Source organism: Ambystoma mexicanum, chromosome 4p (assembly GCF_040938575.1).
Source record: "Ambystoma mexicanum isolate Mex_15411 chromosome 4p, UKY_AmexF1_1, whole genome shotgun sequence".
NCBI classification, from domain to species: domain Eukaryota; kingdom Metazoa; phylum Chordata; class Amphibia; order Caudata; family Ambystomatidae; genus Ambystoma; species Ambystoma mexicanum.
In genome coordinates this window covers 273,233,557-273,253,151 of record NC_090927.1, presented here as the reverse complement: position 1 = coordinate 273,253,151, position 19,595 = coordinate 273,233,557, and the positions used below count along the sequence as shown (strand labels likewise).

At 47.9% G+C, this 19,595-nt stretch overlaps 1 protein-coding gene across 1 annotated transcript in view; it reads left to right on the top strand.

Annotated features, from left to right (window-relative positions):
• The first annotated feature begins 1,114 nt into the window (after positions 1 to 1,114).
• RCAN2 (regulator of calcineurin 2) overlaps positions 1,115 to 19,595 on the top strand; it is a 564,245-nt gene continuing 545,764 nt past the window's right edge. The window contains exon 1 of the mRNA XM_069605804.1: positions 1,115 to 1,521. Coding sequence (XP_069461905.1) covers positions 1,435 to 1,521 — 87 coding nt within the window. The 5' untranslated portion in view covers positions 1,115 to 1,434. The remainder of the gene's footprint in view (positions 1,522 to 19,595) is intronic.

Genomic DNA, 19,595 nt, shown 5'->3' with positions numbered 1-19,595 from the left:
CGTTACCATATACAGATATAGTACATATATTAAAGTTACCTTTTCCTAGCCAATAGAATTGTATATTAACTTTTAAGTGTAACACGTCAATTCTGACGAGTTTTGAGTATAAATGTCACTGTTTATATGATGATCGGTGGAGTTTCAGCGATAAGGACGATCGCATTACTGCTGATTGCCATGACTCCCCGTTTTTTGTACTTGTCATTAAACGGACTCTCTTTGCCAACCCATTGAGTTGTCCTTAATGATTGGTGTTGGAGTAATAAAACGTGCACCCCCATCCATCTCACAGGTGCTGCTATCTCATCTTAAAGTACTTTGGAGCAAACCTTGGCTCTATGGGCCGGCCGGGGGTCTCCTGAGTACACTATATTGTAACATTAATTTTTGAAGTGAGCTTAAAAACACGTGTTGGGCCGTTCCCCTCTTTTGAAGTCCTACAATTAACAAGGACTGGGAAAGATGTGCGGGGAAGATCTGAAACTGGCTTGATGCTCGTGTTTGTGCAGCTCACATTACCCCCTGTAGTGGCGACCACAGATGAGGCTGCAAACAGGTACTGCGAGTGCTGCAAACGCTCCTCTAGGAAGAAGGTGGCTGCTGGATCTCCCTCGGCCACCTCCCAAGCCCCACACATTGCCTCCCCATCCCGTATCCTCAGTGGTAATCAGATACTTTAGCCAATGCATATCTGCGAGTGCACTACTCAGCTGGCAGCTCTCAAAGGCGCGTACGAATTTGTGAATGAAAGATGGGGCGACAATAAAACACTTTGATTTCAGCAGTCGTTGGAGTCATGGTGATAAGAGAAGAGGGTGTAGTCTAGAAGTGTATGTGTTTTGAAGGTAGGGGCAGTTGACCGGGTTATAGTCACGTCTTCTCCCACTTTTACCGCAGCGTGTGATCTTGGGGAATGTGCCTTATTGTTCCCCTTTGCGCTGTTCGAGGAAGTCTGGAGTTTAGTAAATAGGACTTTCCACATGCAGTCTTTAATCGGACTTGCAAGAAATGCATGTGCTTACGTGTGTCCACATGGAGGGTCGTGTGTGGTCAGCCAGTGCAGTGCTTGTGTGTGAGTCACCCCCGCCAGCACACACGTACTGTGCATTGATTTGCTCTGAGCTCAGAAGCAGCGCAGACACATGTTCAGCGCGCTTCGCTCCACCGCCTGCAGATAAAGCGATTCAGGGGGAAAAAAAGGATTTCTCGTCTTGCCAGTCCCAGCAGCGATGATGATTCCCTGCCAGTGTGCCACTAGAGAGGGGCCTGGGCTGTGACCGAGCGCGGAGCGTGCAGCCTGCGCGGTGGGAGCTGTGTGAGGAGGGAGGCAGTGCTGGCGCAGGGCTCTGCAGCCTCGCAGGGCAGTGGGCAGTGTGTGTGATTGCGCTGCTGCCTCGGCCGAGCCACCCTCTCGCAGGCACCGCTACGGGGATGCCCGCCCGCATCATGGAATTCGACGCCCGCACCCTGGTGGCCTGTGCGGTGGACGCCGAGGTGTTCACCCTGTCAGAAGTTCAGGTAAGGCGGGCACCTGCCCGAGGCTGGCCCGCGGGAGCGCCGCTAAAGAGCCAGAGAGACCTGCGTGTGGACGGGTGTCTCTGGGGGGCCCACTGTCCCGGGCTCCCATGTAGGGGAACCAGTGCCCTCTGGGAATTGTAGGGTTCACTTCGCTGGGAGACATGGGGCTTAAAAGCAGGTGCCACTGGTTTGTAAAAGTTACACGACGTGGGCTCATCTGGGACCCCGAACTGGGGAACACCGTCTGGCCCCATGTTGGAGGCGAATACTAAACCCGAGGGCTTTCACACCTGACAGGGGAGATGTTGGGATCCGGGTTTTTTTTTTTTTTTAAATAATACATTTAAAACGGACACTCCCTGCTCCTATTTTTTCGAGGGGCGTGCACATTGCTACACGGTATACAACAATGACCCCGAAATCGGATGCAAAATAGTGTGACTATTTTGTGTTTCAACCTTAATTAAAACGCACCCTCGGGCGCACTTTAAACCCCGGACCGAGAATGGGTAAGACGTTAGCAGCGCCACTGGACCCCGCGGAGCGCAGCATGAACCCGCCGAGCTGGGGCCCCTGCAGTTCCTGGAAAGCTCCCTTCGGTGTGGGCAGCCTGTGCCCCCTCCCCCTTTCTCTCTCTCTGCAGAGCCGCTCCTGACCTTGCTTCCTAGTAAATCTGTCTTTGAGGAGGAGGCGGCGCGCGCTTTCCAGGCTCCGTGCGCGCGGCTTGTGTGCCAGGGTGCCCGCAGTGCTGCCCAAGAGAGCTGCTGCTTCCAAAAGGGCGCCGCGCCCGCCTGCTCCTCGGAGAGGCGCCCGGCCCTCACTGAGTCGGGGACTCGGACAGTCAACGAGTAAATGCGCCTAATCAGTGGCCAAGAGTCTCTGTAAAATCGTATCCGATATTGGTTTCACTGTTATTTTATCGTTGGACGACAAGTACTGGCACATGAAGTGGCCCCTCTACCCATCATTTTACTTAAAAGCCCTGAATGTTCAGCCTATTCTGCACTGTCATTCAGAAGTTCCCAACAGTGCTGCTCGCAGGGTCGCCTGAAAAAATGTCAGTGCTGACGAGGGCCAATTTCAACATGTTTTTTCGGGGTTCGGGGCTTGGACTATAGCTGGGGAAACCGTAGCGGGGAAAGAAAGCGGCGAGGTCCTGAATAAATATAGAGGATCACAAGGGGCTGCTGAGAAACTATGCATTGCTCTTTGCCAGCAGGGTGCCACTGTGCCACTGCCCGGGAAACATGAATGAAAAGGCAACGAGATGCTAAGAATTGCCCGAAACAGCAAGAGGGGAGGTGGCAGCCTGAAGGCGTCCGCAAAGACAGCACACGTGCCCTGCGCACATTCAATGTTCCGCATTAAAGGAGTGTGTTTCTATGTGATAAGACTGCCAACACGAGGCAGCTGCTTGCCCCCCACCTCGGGGCCCATTTCAACTGAAAATGTTGAAAGGCCCCGATGCCGTTTTTCTGGATGCTCGTTCAGGTGATACGCGTTCTCGTTTTGTTGGCAGAAAAGGGGAGAAGAGGGCAACGTGTGTTGGTCCAGATCACGCAGCACACGTTGTGGTTCAGCGCTGAGGGATACGGGGTGTGGAAAAGGGGGAGGGAATGGCAGGGCAAGCAACCTCTCCTACCTCCCCAACCTCCCCAACAAGAAGGCAATTGCTTAGAAAGCATGTTTATTAATAAAGGAATTAGGGAGACTAGGGAAGCAATGAGCCTATTTATGCATTGTAATGCATTCATTCATTTCCGACATTTGTATAGCGCCTTTCAGCATGGGAATGGTCTTATTGCGCTATAGGTAGACCCTGGGAAATATCAAAGTCCTGAGTATGGGAAAGTAGGACGTGTTGAAGTGCATTTGAGCGTGTAGCCGTTAATGGTTACAAGGGGTTGCCAAGTCTTGGCTAGCCACCCATGTCTATTGGCACGTGGCTGGGCGGAGAGAGGTTGCAGCAGGCTATCCACGCCTGACACAATAGGTCTTCCTGGAGGGTTACTTGGGTGTTTATGTATCTTAGGTAGGGTGTAAAAATTGGGGATCCTCGGATGTTTATTAATGAGAAATGATTTGGTTTTGTCATTGATCCAACCCAGTTCTTCTGCTTTGTCCAATAACGTTTCAAGATTTTGAAGTATTTCTACAGTAGGGTCACCATCCAATTCTGAGTATATGTTCGTATCTCTAAACTGACTCATGCATTCATTGTGATAGTCTATACTATTCATGATCACAAGTGCTCCCCCTTTGTCTGCAGTGTCATCTTCATATAGTTCTTTCAACATCTTGAGTTCATTGGGTTTCAAATTGCGGTGTTTAGTTTGTTTGAATGAGTAATGGGATGTACGGATATATTGTATCAATTACTATATGAATAATTAAGCAACAGATTACTGTGGGAACTGTGGAAAATTGATGTTGAATGATTATCATTTAGTGCCTAAGACCCCTGATGATGGACGGAAGTCCGAAATGCATTGGCAATAATAACATATTGGGCACTGATTTGTCAGGCAAAGAATAAACAAGCTATGACATTGGAGTGACATAACATATATTACTCTTGATCTTTATTATTTTTCTGGATAAATGTAAATAAAAGTTTTGAAGAAATCGAATTATATTGTACATAAATAAAACTCCAGAAGGAGAGTTACGAGTGAGCACACCCAGGAACGGAGGATACTCCGGTCCTATTTCTTTTGATGTTTTGCTCACCCTCAAAGCCATTTAAGTTCAATACCGGCCCATTCTCAGAATTCTTACAAATTAGAGTTACCTGGGGGGGCCCATGCGTGTGTGTGTGTGTGTGTGTTTGTGTATGTGTGTGAGGGTTAGGGGGTGGCAGGGGTTTGAGATTGTGGGAGGGAAACTTCAGGTTTTGAGGGCCTTCCTGAAGGCGAGGTCATCCTCTGTGAGATGGAGGGAGAGGGGGAGGGAGTTGCAGATGGTGGGTGCTAGGACGGAAAAGGAGGAGCCTGCTAGTCTGGAGGACCTGAAGGGGGGGCTACCAGGAGGTGTGCTGCACCTGATCTGAGGGAACTGTTGCAGTGGTACTGTGAAAGTTTGGTTTTAAGGAATTCAGAGTCTTTCATGTGGAGGGCACAGTGGGTAATGCACATTGCTTTGAAAGAGGCACGTCGGCTGGTGGGCAGCCAGTGGAGACCCTGAGTGCAGGGGAGATGTGATCTCTAGGGGAGAGTGCTAGGAGGAGCCTCGCTGCAGAGTTTCGGATCCGTTGGAGTAGTCTAAGTGAGAGATGATGATGGCCATGATTTCGGAGATTCTATGAGGATATGAGCGATGGGGAAAGATCTGCTTGAGAATCTGGAGGTGGAAGTGGCAAGATCTGGAGACAGCATTAATGTGGCAAGAGATGGTCGGGTCCGAGCTAATGGTGCAGCCCAGGTTTTTGACTGAGGGTGATGAAGAGGGTGGGGGTCCTAAGGACGGCTGCCAAGGGGTAGGTTGGGGAAGGAGCAATGTTTTGCAGCAGATGGGACTTTTGGTTTTGCCAGAATTGAGGAAGTGGTGGTTGTTTGTCATTCAGCAGTCTATGTCTGCGAGGCAGGAGGCAAGGTCTGGGAGGGGTGAGGTTATGGATGTCGGAATCTTGAGAATAATCTGTGTTCCACCAACGTAGTTGTAGCAGGTGAGATTGTGGGAGTGGAAGAGAGCGGGGGGGAATAAGTAAAGGTTAAAGAGGAGGGGGGAGAGGGAATCTCCCTGAGGGACTCCATGAGGGACTGGCCTGGGGGGAGGGCAGAGGAGAACGGATGGAGGAAGGTAATTTGGGAGCTGTCGGTGAGGAAGGAGGCGATCCATCCAAGTGCAGAGTCCCTGATGCCCAGAGTTCAGCAATAGACGGTGAAATACAAAGTACCATGGCAATTCCACCAGGCTAAGAAACACATTCCATCTAATTTGGAATTTTAATTATGTGAATTTTGCATCAGATGCTTGTATATTTGTAAAACCGACTTTCTAAAAATACTAGTGGGACCTTTTTTAGATATTTTATTTTACTGGTATTTTAAATGCGGTGGGGTTTTTAAAATTGTTATACTGTCTTTGTGGTTTTATGTTGTAATACTTGCCAATGGCTAATGCCAAATAAATCTGATTTCGTCTTCTTTTCCCGAACAACATGGCTAGGACAGCATGGGCAAGTGAGTACTATTAATCTGCCCAGTGAGGTCTGTGGTGGGCTCCGGTTACTTCTTCCACTGTGGTAGCTCCCCATGTCCCACTACCACCCCCAGTCATCTCGATTTATCCAAGTCTACAGCAGGAAACCACTGTCCATAAGAGACTGAAAGCAAGTCCCCCCTTCTTTCTTCAATGCCATTGCGTGGCTGGCATTCATTCTCTCTCTCTCTCTCCTTCTCCCTCTCCCTATCCCTCTTCCTCTGACTTAATTAAAAAATAACATGAAACAACTTAATGTTACCCATTCTTCTATGGACTTCAGTTCCCATAATGCTAAAGTACTGGGACGAGGAAGAGGAGCTCAGAGGCAATAACGACTCAGAATGGTGAATATTCAAAGGTGCAATCTAGTTGCTATCTCTCAAAGCACCTGAGCGGAATATTTAAAAGCCATGATGTGGCCCAGTTGAGGAACAAAGAGAATGAAGGGGGGAAGCAGAATAAGAACGCAGAGGAACAGTGAATGGCTGTGTGGGAGTTATAGCTGGGGAAGCTGAAGCCATACAAGGTGCAGGTGCAGCCATGGAAAGAAGCTCACCAGCAGGAGTCCCCACAAGGGTGAAATCAAGCAGAACTGCAGAGTATGTGCAGTGGAAAGCGGCATACTAAGAGGAAGCCCAGCTGAGGAGGAGAAGTACTCCAGGAGCAGCGTGTGGCAGACCGGTGAGCACATAGAAGATCAATGGAGCGGTCAGCACTACCGAAGACTGACACGCAACTTACCCGAGGATCGTGGAATAGAAAGAAGACCGAATGCCGAAGGACCGCCACAAAGCCTAACAGCAAGAGGGAGCCACTGCAGAGAACCACTGAGTTGGCAGAGAGTGAATGTTGACACCGGGGCTCTCCGTACACGAAAGCTGTTACCAAGCAATCATTTTGAATATCGAACAATTAACAAATCAAAGCAAAACATATTTACTGAAAGTTGAATAGTTAAAGAAAACAAAGCTAAGTGTCAAAGAAGAACATTCCATTATAACGGACTACAAGAGGGGAACATTTATAACCACTACAACTCACAGCCAGGAGGCTGTCAAAATAATTTGGAAGAACTACCAGAGCGGAAAGCCTCTAACCAATACTACCCACAGCCAAGAGGCTACAGGCATACCATATTAAGACAACCACTGGGAAAAGCTCATAACCAGCACCACCATCAGCAAGGATATCATTTCACCAAAATGCCAGGGGTAGCGGAAATTACATCACATGACCCTTGACCTCTGATGACATCACAAGAACTGATGTCATTTGACCCCACCCCAAAGTGACATCACGGGAAGCGATACAACATGACCTTTCACCCCTTTAATGAGTCTAGCAATTATTGTATAGAAATCCAGAAAGACAAATTATTTGTTATTCCTATTCTGTTATTCCTATTCTTTCGCTGCTCAGAGTGTTACACTTGTGGAACCCTCTGATTTCTTTTAATGGTCCTCAACATAAATTCCAGTCTCTCCAGAAACAAAGAGCCACATGGCACTGGCCACAGTCCAGGAGCAGAGTTGCGACCCCTGGCGACCCCCAAATGACATCCCTGACCATCAGCCAAGAAGTTGTGAGAAATTCTTAATGAAGCAACCAAAGCATACATTCCCTTTTCAGAGATATACATTTGGAAAAGCTTGTATTTCACATTGCCAACAGCCAAGTGACTGTGACACCACCATAAGGTGACAAGGGTGCAACTCTTCCTTTTTGGAATTTCAACTGGAGGAAGCTTGTGACCCAAATTGCTATCAGTCAAAATGCTATCTAGAAGTAATTGAGAGACCCTTTGAGAATAATTATTGTACATTTCGTTCTCAGTTTAGGGAAAACTGGAACACAAGATGTCAAGAGTCAAGAGACTATAAGAAAATGCAGTTATTGGCCAAATCTCCTTCCAAGGGAGATTGGTGTGGAGATTCTTGGAGGCAATATTGCCATCAAGTTTGAAGTTAGTTGTAGGAGTTTTCTTCCTGGCGGGCGAGTATACCAGGAAAGGGTTTATAGTGGTCAGTACTGGCAGTCGAGTGGATCAGGAAAGAAGATTGAAGTGGGAGAATGGAACAAAAGGCTCCCACCAATTCCCTCACACCCCTGGCCTAGAGGATCACGGCCCAGGCACCCGCCACGAGAGGAGTTTGCCCATCTACCAGACGACCAAATACCCTGGTACAGGAACATACGGATGTGCCCACCCGCGTGCCCACCCGCCTGCCCACCAGCCTGCCCTGCCCATGCCGACACCTGCGGCATGGATGGACTCGACTGAACCATCCAACACTAAATCAACACATCGTTAGAGATGCCATGACGACCTAGCCAACGGTCAGCACACCCGTGCAAACATGCACACTGGACACTCCCACACCAATCCACACGAAGAACATACTCAGTGCTATGACGTAGGTGACGGACACACCCACTGACACGCATCTTTATTATTTTCCACATAGGCTTTTCAAAATGCAGAAACGCAAGACGCACAATGAACTCATCTAAAAAGGCTTGCTCACGCTTCTCCTAAACCCATGCATCATAAAGAGAAATATAACGAAGACACGATACTGGGGATAAAGCAATATGATACCATAACCTAAAGCGCCTGTGTATCAAACGGCTCCACCTATGCACTAGGCCCAAGTAGGCCACAAGCAAGAGCTTCCATGAACATTGAATGAGCAAGAGTACAGTTGCTGACCCTGCAGAATGAGCCCGGCGAGAGCAGACAGTCAAGGGCACAATGTTGCAAACTCGCATGCCGCAAGCCGACGCCAAGGTCACACCTGCAAATTAAGCCAGGCACACAGTGGAAAATGCAATATTAATTGTGCAGAATTCTGCCTCAACCACGGTCTCACCTCACGTGACCAAGCCGAACCTGACAGGGTGCCAGGCCCAGGAGGAGGGAGGCGCCTGGATCCCACGTTTCAAGACACAGGCAGATACAATTAAGCGACTCAATGGACATCTGCGGCGGTGGGAGTAGTCGGCCTTCCAGCATATGAATAAATCTTCACATTGTCTGCACATACCCATAGTGAAACATTGTTGCAAATGACAGGTGCACCGCGAGCTGGGAACAGCGATAGTCCCAGACTGGGGGGCTCGTGAGTGTGAGTCTTATCACTGACGCCATTAACATTGACCAATCCTCAGGGGTCTTCATGTAACAATTTTCATGTATCAAATTAAAGGGACAGCCCAAGTATACCACCTGACTAACCCTTGACCACTAATAACGCTCTCTATACGTATGCTATACTAACCCTACCACTCGAGGAACCAATCCCGAGTGGCGATAGGTTTTTTTGCTAAACTTTTCCAGGTGACGCAAGTAGCGCGTCATACTAAGGTAAAAAGGGAGAGAGTGTCAGGACGGACGCGTACGATCCTTGACCCATCCCTGCCGTTTTGTCTAATAAACAGCAGAATCACCTTGCTTCTTGCGTGTGTCTCATACTCAATTTTTTGGGATATACGGGAGGAGTTGGGGCTTCCCTGCCCGGAGGTCCGCGGACGGCCCAGCCGACCCCGGCAGAATTTCCCCCCCGACAAGTTGGAGGCACTGCTGAGATCTGTTTGAGGTCTGCTTTTATTTTATTTTTCCGAGTACTCCCGTTGCGAGGAGGCCCGGCGGCGCGGCCCCCTCTGCCGCTGCCCCCTTTTGAGGACTACAGGACCATCGCGGAACTGCGAGAAGACCGGACAGCGCAATCCGGATATTGGTCTTCGGGAGCCGGTTGAGAAGTATCCCGCCCGCGGTTGGCGAGTGTCCAGACATGGTCCAGACGAGGGGAGGTGGCGAGCCGCTTGGAGTGGTGCACGCAGTCGAGCGGCCCCGCATCAAGAGAACTTGGTGAGTATGCCACGCACAACAAGCAATGTGAAATTGTGGGGTAGGGGGGAGGAATTGAATACGGGAGGCGGGAGGTGTTGCACAGGTGCGCAGCGAAGGGTTTATAAATTAGTGTTGGCGATGAAATGAATGGTAGCCGGACAAGTGCGAGAGCAGTCCGTTACGTTACGGGAGAGAAGGGGGCGGAGCACGAAAACATCACGTGCGGCCGCTCGTAGACACTGATTGGCCTAGGTCGCGACCACGTGTAAGGGTGTGTGTGTGTGCGGTTTCCTACAATTTGGTAATTACTGATCAATGAGTAGATGAGGATCCCTATTGATCGGGGAAGAAACTCGATAGATAGATGATGTTTCCCTGTAGGCGGTAGCTAGCTGGTTGCCCAATACGGAAGATAATTGGCTGGTTAAGCCCTCCTGTCGAGGGGCGTATCACACGCGAGGCGACGCAGCGTGCGCAGTCCGATTATATTGTTGATTACCTTGTTCCAGGCATGACAGGAAGACAGCTGTGGGGTTAATGGGAGTAGATTGCAAGTGTATTTTGAACTTTTAAAAACATATGAAGAACTTACCAGTAGTCTGAAGAGATTGGTGAAGTCACCAGAGGGGCTTTCATAGGATATCTCGAGCACAAGGCATTTTTATTTTTGAGAATGGTGGGGAAGAGAGTTGTGGTAAGGGAGTGGAAACGGAGGTAAACGGTAATGAGTTGATCGGGGGAAGGTGAAAAGGGGGACGTGGCTGCGCACGGAGAACGCCGGCCACGGCAAGTGTAGAAAAGGAGGAGGAGCAGGCGAAAGTGGGACGGCTGTATAAGAACGTCACAAGGGGCAGGCAGCCGCAGGGGGCTACGTGCGTCTCGGCCGCAGGGGGCCGTAAAGGTGTTCGATAAAGGAAGAAAAGAAAGAAAAGAATATACAAATGTAAATGCTATATTTTACTAATTTTCCTTAGCGGACTATCGCAAGTCCCCAAACTTACCGGGCCAGGTAAAGATATAAGGGTGTATAGTGTAAACTGTTAGTAAGATAACCACTACCAAATAGGGGAAGGATAACAAGTGAAGCGCTACTATATCATACGGGGCAGGATCGGGAGGGTGGGGGAACACCCTCACTACCCCGCTACAGCACATATGTAAAACACTGTCACCCCATAGGGAGAAACTGATCAAGTATAGCATAGAATGGACACAGGGGACGGACAACAAAATGACGACACCATGGCCGCCTAATGGTAGCTTCGATCTATATACCCAACATTCACTATTAAACCATCTGCATAACACATACAAGGGGAAGAAGTTGACACACCACGTGGAGGTGTTTAACTTATGGAGGATGTTCCAAGGGTCCCGACCAGGACCAAACGGAATGTTTATTATGGGGGAACAACAGAGGAAGAGAAGATTAAGGAGGAAGGAGAGAATGGGGAGAAAGAGAGTGAAGGCACACAAAACACGGGGAATGGAGAAGAGGGAGGAGAGAAGAGTAACAACATAAGCGAAAAGGAAATAAAAAAGGAACAGAACGGCGATATACCCCTGGCGAAGGTAGTGAAAAAGGAGGAAGGGGGGTTATATCCGTTAACAGAACTACGAGACATGGTTCAATTAAGGGCGGCTGAGGGGTACTCGAACCCGGCATACAGCCCGCCACCATATACAGCCACAGGTAGCCACACAGGAAGGGAGCAGAGTAGCACGACGGGATCAGCTCGCACGAAAATGCCCGCAGGGGAAGGTGGGATTGGCGAGGAACAGATCGCAGGAATAGGACAGGATGAGTGGGTAGCTGCGCAGGTATTATTAAAATTAAGAGGTTCATTAACAGAAGAAGAGGAGGAGGTAGTAAGGAAAATGGACGAGGACAACACCAGGAAGAGTGAAAGGAAAGGGGAAGAGGGAAAAAGAAAGGGGGAAGAGCTGTTACGACAGAAGGAAGAGATTTTGGAAGAACGATTAGCAGAATTAAGGGATGAGCAGAATACACTGATCAAGCAACTCGAGAGAGAGGAAAGAGAGAGAGCACGGAAAAGGAAAGAAAGCAAGGATGAGTTGGACAAAATGAGGGAACGAACTGAGGAGAAAAAGAGAGAAGCAGAAAGGGTGAAGGCAGTAGCAGAGAGGGTATCCAGAGCAGCATTGCGTGACAAGAAAAGGGAAGAAGAAGAGAAAGAAAAGGAAATGGAACTATGGAGAAGGAGATTACTATCAGAAACGACAAGGAAATACGAAGAAGGAAGGATGATAGAGGGTATATTAGAGCGGGAAAGAGCGAAATGGGAAAGGAAGAAAGAAGAAGAAAGGATAATGGAAAAGATGAGTATTGAAGTAATGGAGGAATTGAAAAAGAAAAGAGAGGAAATTGGTAGAGAAATAGCAGCGAAAATTGAAGGGGAAAGAGAAGAAAGGAGAGGGGGAGTGAAGTAAGGAGGTATGTATACAGAGACACAGAAGTAGCAACAACATCAGCACAAAGGGGAGCAATTGGCAAAGAAGACAATGGAGGAACGGATTTAATAGACTTAAAAAACAGTAACGATTAGGGGGAAAAAGACAGATTGGGGGTTGCCATTAATGGAGGACTTTTGCAGTGAGGAAGGAGAAGGGATAGAGAAGGAAGGGAGAGACAGTGAAAGGGAAAGCTTAGATAAATTATACACCACCCGGACAAATGGAGAATCACCATGGATCTGCAGGAGAAAGGAAGAACTGGAGGGAAGTGAGGAGGAAGAGCAAGGAATAGCGGAAAGGCAGACACGTGCAGCCACACCGTCACCATCCCGTCCTACATGCTCCACTACCTCACGCTCATTACGTGCAACATGCCAATCTAAACTCGCGCCCTTCCCACACAAACTGACACCGTATGCAGGTAGGCTTAGAGACCTCCCTGGACGCAGGCAGGGAGAACGAATACACACGCCCACATTAAATAAAGGAAATGATAAAAGAAAGGGAAGAGATGGAGGAGAAAAAGTTACGAGCAATGTGGACTCCATTGACGACATAGAAGACAGGGACGAAGAGGAGGGGTGTACGGATTCGATTGTGTGGGACCCAAAGGGCCAACCAGGACACAACCTAATGCCACTTCTGGAGAGGGGAGGGGTTAGACCACAATACGTCCCCTGGAAGCATGCAGACAAGGAAAATATAAAGTGCAGGCTCCCATCATTAAGTGGAGGTGCGGGTAAATGGATATATGAAATGGAAAAACACACCGCATGACAGAAATTGGCAGTGGGGGATGTAAAAGGCCTTCTAATATCAATATTAGGGGATGCAGCGGATGACATCTGGAAGAGAGCGGGCTTCCCCGGGGTCACAATAACAAACACATCACACGATGGGGCACCATTCGCAAACTGCAGACATGCATTATGGCAGGCACTGAGGGTACAGTATCCAGACACATCAGACATAGGAGCAATTACCTCACGCAAGATGCGTGAGAACGAAGATCCTGTTGATTATATCCAGGAAATTCAAGAGAAGTGGCGCATGGAAACTAGAGAACAATGGGACAAGACACCAGCAATATTCTACCATATACTAGTACAAGGGCTCCCAGAAGCAGTTCAGAAACAACTGAAGAAAGTAGTGGGGATGGAAGCAAAAGCATGGCCAGAAATACAACTGACAATAGTGCATCATTGTAGGACATGGCAAGAAAAAATGAAACAAAAAGAAGAGGATAGAAAAACGGAAGAGGCTAAATTAGTACAGAAAAAACTTACTAAATACACGATGGAAGGCGCACTAATAACTACACCTGCAACAATGACTCAAAGCCCCACACAAGTAGTGGCTGCACAAGATCCCTCCCAAATACAATCATCACAGACTGTAACACAACAGCTGCCGCCACTCCAACCATACACGACTAACATGGGAGGAGGATACTCAACGCCAGGAGCTGGGTATTATAATTACAACAGGGGAAGGGGAGGAATAATGAGAGGGAGAGGATACGGATATAACACACAACAGCAGGTAGGAGGACTTAGAAATTTCTACCCCACCGGGCAACCAGTATACCAGGACAACCCAGGAAGCTTTCCATGGCAGAACAGGGAACCACCGGTGTGTTGGATTTGTGGATTAGTAGGGCACATGTCACGCACATGTAGAGTGAGACCAGGCACACCATCATGGAGCGAACAGGGACAACAAGGGCCCACACAGGAACAGCAGGGCATCCAGCAACAGCAGACATTGCAACAGGGAAATGGGCAGCAACAACTAGTAACACAACAACAGCCACAAACATATTCACTGCCACAACAACAGGTAGCGATAACACAACAACCCCAAGTACAGCAAGCACAGCAACCTGCCCAAATCCAAGACCATAACATAACCTCTACCAATACTCAACTAAAGCAAACACAACTGGGAAGGGTGACGGTCCTGGGACACAACCCTTACACAGGAAGTGGTCAATCATTATACCCTCAATAGGACAGCCCACAGACGGCCTTGGTGTGTCCCATCCTGTCGGTAACACCTAATAGTGCGGAGCAACCACTCATAGAGGTAACGATAGGTGACAAAAAATTATCATTCCTTGTTGACACCGGGGCGACCCGGTCTTGCATAAGGGAAGGTAAATTTAAGATGTCAGGTGAAGCCATGAACACCCAAGGATTCTCTGGGGCTAGGGAGTTGGTTCCCTTTACTGATAACATTCCCTTATCAATAGGGGATTATGACATGTCAGTCCCACTTTTATATTCTAGGGCCTCACCAGTAAATATACTGGGGAGAGACATAATGAGCAGGTTAAATATGACGATCTCCTTTACGGAGGACGGCATAATTTGCTCCACTCCAGGAATTAACATGCTCACTGCACGACAAATTATGCAAGCATACTGTGGACAGACAGTGATTAGGGCTGAGCCAGTAGATGGTGAACTGTTCCAGTACGGGACAGACATGGCATTTGCATGGATGCCAGGGATACAAGGAAAGATCTGGAGGAGGCCAGCAGCCTATTTGTTTAGACCAGAAACACCAGCCAATGAACCAGAAGGAAAGGTGATATCAGTGAACATAGAGAGCATTATAGCAACCGCTGATTACATTGCAGTACATGCCCAAGACGGAGAAGGAAGAGCATGGAGGGCAGTGATAGCACTAGCAGAGGGATGTAGACTCACCCAGGTGTCAGATGAGGGGCTCTTCTCAGAAGAAAAGGAAGAAGGTGAAATGGTGTTCATGATGAGTGTAGAAATATGGCTAAGAGTGACGTACAAACAAGTGGCACAGAAAATTGCAATGGCACTTGAAGCACCCACATCCACCCCAGTTCCCTTCTTTGAGGAGGATATGGCAAAAGTACCCACATCATTATGGACTACTAGTCCCTATGACGTGGGGTGCATAAAAAGCATAGGGGGAGTAAGAATAAAATTGAAAAAGGGTGCAATACTCCCCAGAGTGAAACAGTACCCACTATCAAAAGAGGCAGATGAGGGCATATATGAAACAATAACGGCCCTTATAAATAATGGCATATTGGTACCATTAGAATCACCATGCAATACAGCTGTATACCCAGTGCGCAAGGCTAAAGGGGGGTCTTGGCGCTTCATACAGGACCTCAGGCCTTTGAACACCATAGTGGAAGCAGAATACCCCATAGCAGCAAACCCAGCCACAATATTGTGCGGCATTCCAGCAGAGGCATCACGATTTACAGTGATAGACCTCAGAAATGCCTTTTTCTCAATACCCCTGCACCCAGACTCACAAGATCTGACAAGCTTCACTTACAGAAACACAAAGTGGAAACACACCAGATTGCCACAAGGGTACTGCGAGTCACCCTCAATCTTCAACAGAGTAATACAGATGGACTTGGGTAACATTGAAGTGGAAAGCACAGTGTTGCAGTATGTTGATGACATAATAATTTGCAGCACAAACGAAAGAAGATGCAGAGAGGACTCATTGAAGATGCTGACAATATTGGCTGAAAAGCGTTACAAGGTAGACAAGGAAAAGTTACAGTACTGTCAGGAACAGGTACTTTACATTGGTCAGCTCATATCCCAATACGGAAGAAAGATTGCACCACAAAGAGCACAGGCCATTTCAAAAACGCCGCTGCCCCAAACAGTGAGGGAACTGCAGCAGTTCCTGGGACTGTGCAACTACTGTAGAGCATGGGTTTTTGATTACAGCTCATACATAGGACCCCTACTTGAGGCATTAAGAGAAGCTAACAAAGGGGAGAAAAAATTGGGGTGGACAATGGAAATGAAAGAGGCTTTTGATGAACTGAAAGATGCAATATCAACCGCTCCGGTACTGGCCACCCCAGATTATGAACGACAATTTTTTATATTTTCACATTGCGACTCAGCAGTAATGAAAGCAGTGTTGGCTCAAAAAACAAGCATGGGTTACAAACCAGTAGCGTTTTACAGTGGCCACTTGGATCCTGTGATGTTAGGACACTTCCCTTGCGAACAAGGTCTCGCCGCAGCTGCCTTTGCGGTAGAGAAAGCATCAGCAATAGCTATGGGGTGCCCAACCACACTATTTGTGGAACATGCACTATTTGCAATATTGAACAAGCCTAAGTCCACACTAACCACGCAGAGGGCGTCAGGTTATGAGATCATCTTATCTAGACAAGAACTATCAATTGTTAGATGCAGCACGGTTAACCCTGCAAGGTTTATAGCAGAAGTAATTGAGGAAGGAGACTATGCACACGATTGTACGCAGACTACCGAAATGTACTCATGTACTAGAAAGGTTGAAGAGAATGCACTAGATGGAGGTGAGCTCTTGTTCATTGATGGGTCATCAACAATAGACCAAAGGGATGGGATAAGGCGAACTGGGGCAGCAGTGGTAAAAATGACAGAGGTACCAGTGTGTGTGGCGATGAAATGCGTACAATTACCACAGCATTACTCTGCTCAAGCAGCTGAATTAGTTGCACTGATCTTGGCGTTGAAGGAAAGCTTTGACAAACGAGTGACTATATATTCTGACAGCGCATATGTCACGTCTACTGTCCACTCAGGGTTGTCCAAATGGAGGAGAAGAGGGTTTAGGAGAGCTGACGGCACCCCAGTGCAACATGCTCTCTTGTTGGCTGAACTAATTGAAGTAATAAATGACCCCCAAGAGTTAGCATTGGTCAAATGCACCGCACACATTAATGGAGAAGATCATGTCTCAAAAGGAAATGCAGCAGTAGACGCACATGCAAAGTATGCTGCAAATTTTGGTGAGATATGGAACCCCCCAGAGTCAGAGAGAGGGAGAGGGAGGGGGATAGCTAAAGAGATGTTGATAAGAGAAGGGTACACCCATCTCCCAGCCACACAGATAATGGAACTACAAGCGGCTGCACCAATGGCAGAAAAAGAAACATGGGTAAAAAGAGGATGTACAATGTCACCAACTGACGCACTATGGCGCCAGGGTAACACTGGAAAGATGGTAATGCCATTGGCACTATTGAACACCGCCCTGAGACAACTACACCACCCAGCCCACACAGGCAAGGAAGTTATTGCAGCACGAATTAGGGAAGACTGGTTCTGCCCCGAGTTAAATTCCCATGTGACAAATTTTATCAGCAATTGTCTCACATGTCAACAGTTCACGGCCGGTCACACGCTGAAGGCGATAAAAGGTACTATACCCCGGCCAGAGGGACCCTTCCTACACATCCATATTGACTATGTTGATATGATCAACGTATGTCAAGGAAATAGGTATATGATTGTAGTAGTATGCCCATTCTCCAGGTGGATTGAAGCAGGACCCTGCTCACACCCAGATGCATTCAGAGCAGCTAAATTTCTAGTGAGGGAGGTCTTCCCCAGGTGGGGAGTGTGCGAGGTACTGCGGTCGGATAATGGCCCGCATTTCGCCAATGAAATGTTCCAGCACATCACATCCTTACTGAACATCAAGCATAAATTTGCATGTGCATATCACCCGCAGGCCAACAGTATATGCGAACGCCTGAATGGCCTACTGAAGGAGGCAATTGCAAAAATACAGCAAACAACAAAGAAGAGTTGGTTGTATTGCCTACGCTAGCCCTATTTGAGCTAAGGAATAGACCAGGCTCCGATCACCACCTCACCCCTCACGAGGTGGTGACCGGACGTCAAATGCGCCTTCCTCTAACGCCAACATCAAGAGCATTCACTGATTATGAAAACACTGCAACCGTTCTTGGTGATGAAATGTACCAATATGTGTCTTCTTTGATTACTAGTGTAGTGTTTGTGTCTCAACAGCTCGAGCGCACGCGGGGCGGGTCTAAGAGTGATCAACAAGAAGACGCGGATAAAAAATTGGAAAAAGAAAAACTGTGCAAAATTGCTAAAGGTGACCACGTACTACTCCGCAATTTCAACAGAAAGTGGAACAGCCCACGCTTCACTGGCCCCCACCTGGTAGAGGAAGTATCAACGAGAGCAGTAAAGCTACAGGACAAACGTGCCTGGAATCACCTACACGACGTAAAGATCTGCAAACTCCAGACCCGCCCTAGCGTCACCGACAGGGCCATTGGAAGAACGACAACAGCGTCACCCACGGAGGAAGAGACTTCTACCACAGCCAACGGCCTAAGTGTCCCCCTACCCTACCACCCCCCAGATTCCCCAGAGACAACTACTGAAATAGAGAAGGGTAATTCCCATACCGCCCACCCCATGGTCACACGATCTAAGAGTAAAGAGACTTCCGCCAGTTGAGCCCTAAAAACCCCCTGCCTATCGACGTCCCTCCCACTGCAGCAATAACCCAACTGAAGGACATTATCTTGCACATATACACATGTAAACACTTGAATGTTCCCTTTTTTTTCTCTCGTACATGCAGGTACCGTGTATTATTGTACTGCTAAGAAAACAGATAACTAACAAGGTTCACTGCTCAGGAGTAGATGCTACCCTCAGACGATAACTTCCCTGAAGAACTATCACACCAATTTGTCTATCATATACAAAGTCCAAAGTACCTGAAAAGGAGGAGGGTACGTGTCTACTACACAGCATTTCTCTTGGCCATAGAACAATCTATGCCCCATCTTCACCCATACTTGCCTGTCCTAAAAGATAGATCGCTTAGATTGGCGTGGGAACAGCTCTTCGCCTGGGCCCTGAACGACTACTTGATAGGGAGAGCTTGAAAACAACAACTAACACTAATAACAAGCATATTGAGAATTTTCAGGCGGGCAACTTTAACGTCGCAAGAATTAGCTGCCTGACTGCAGCAAGGTAAGAGCAAAATGCCGGTGAGATTAGCCTCTGTAATAAAGATGATAGGGATTTTAATGATCACCGGGTTCTTGGCTGCCTCTGTATGGCAGAACAGTTATGCTATCAGTATTTTGGCTGTACCCAAACCTAATATACCCCCACCCACGGCTGCAACAGGTGTTACGTCAGGTGGTACTAGCAAAATTCCACACAAGGGAAATAGAGTTAAACGCAGCACATACTCAGATAATAAAGGTATTGACAACTACATACAAGATTCAGCACACGTCTCGAACAGCATGTGGTACCAGCACATGACTCAAATAGGTAAGCAGACAACAGAAGACAGCTGCTACGTCTGCTCATTGATCCCATACGCCATGAGCGCTTCCCGAACTTTCGTTGCCACGGAAATAGATGAAAAGACAGCACGATGCATAATATACCTGGCACTGTTCCAAACGAAAGGGAGATTTCAAGGGAACACGGTGCACCTGGTATGGAAAACGCGAGACACATACCCGTACGAAAACAACTTCCTCAAGGTTTATTTGAGTTACCACAAGACCAGTTTGCATGCTGAAGCATTCAGATACATAACAAGTGGCCCTGAAAAAGGAGAAACAAAGAAAGTAACACTACAATACCTACCATGTGATTGGTACGCCACTGAAGTTCCTGGTAAACAAGGATGTTGGGAAAGACCACTGATAATAATAACAGGGAAGGTGTACCTGGGTAACAAATGG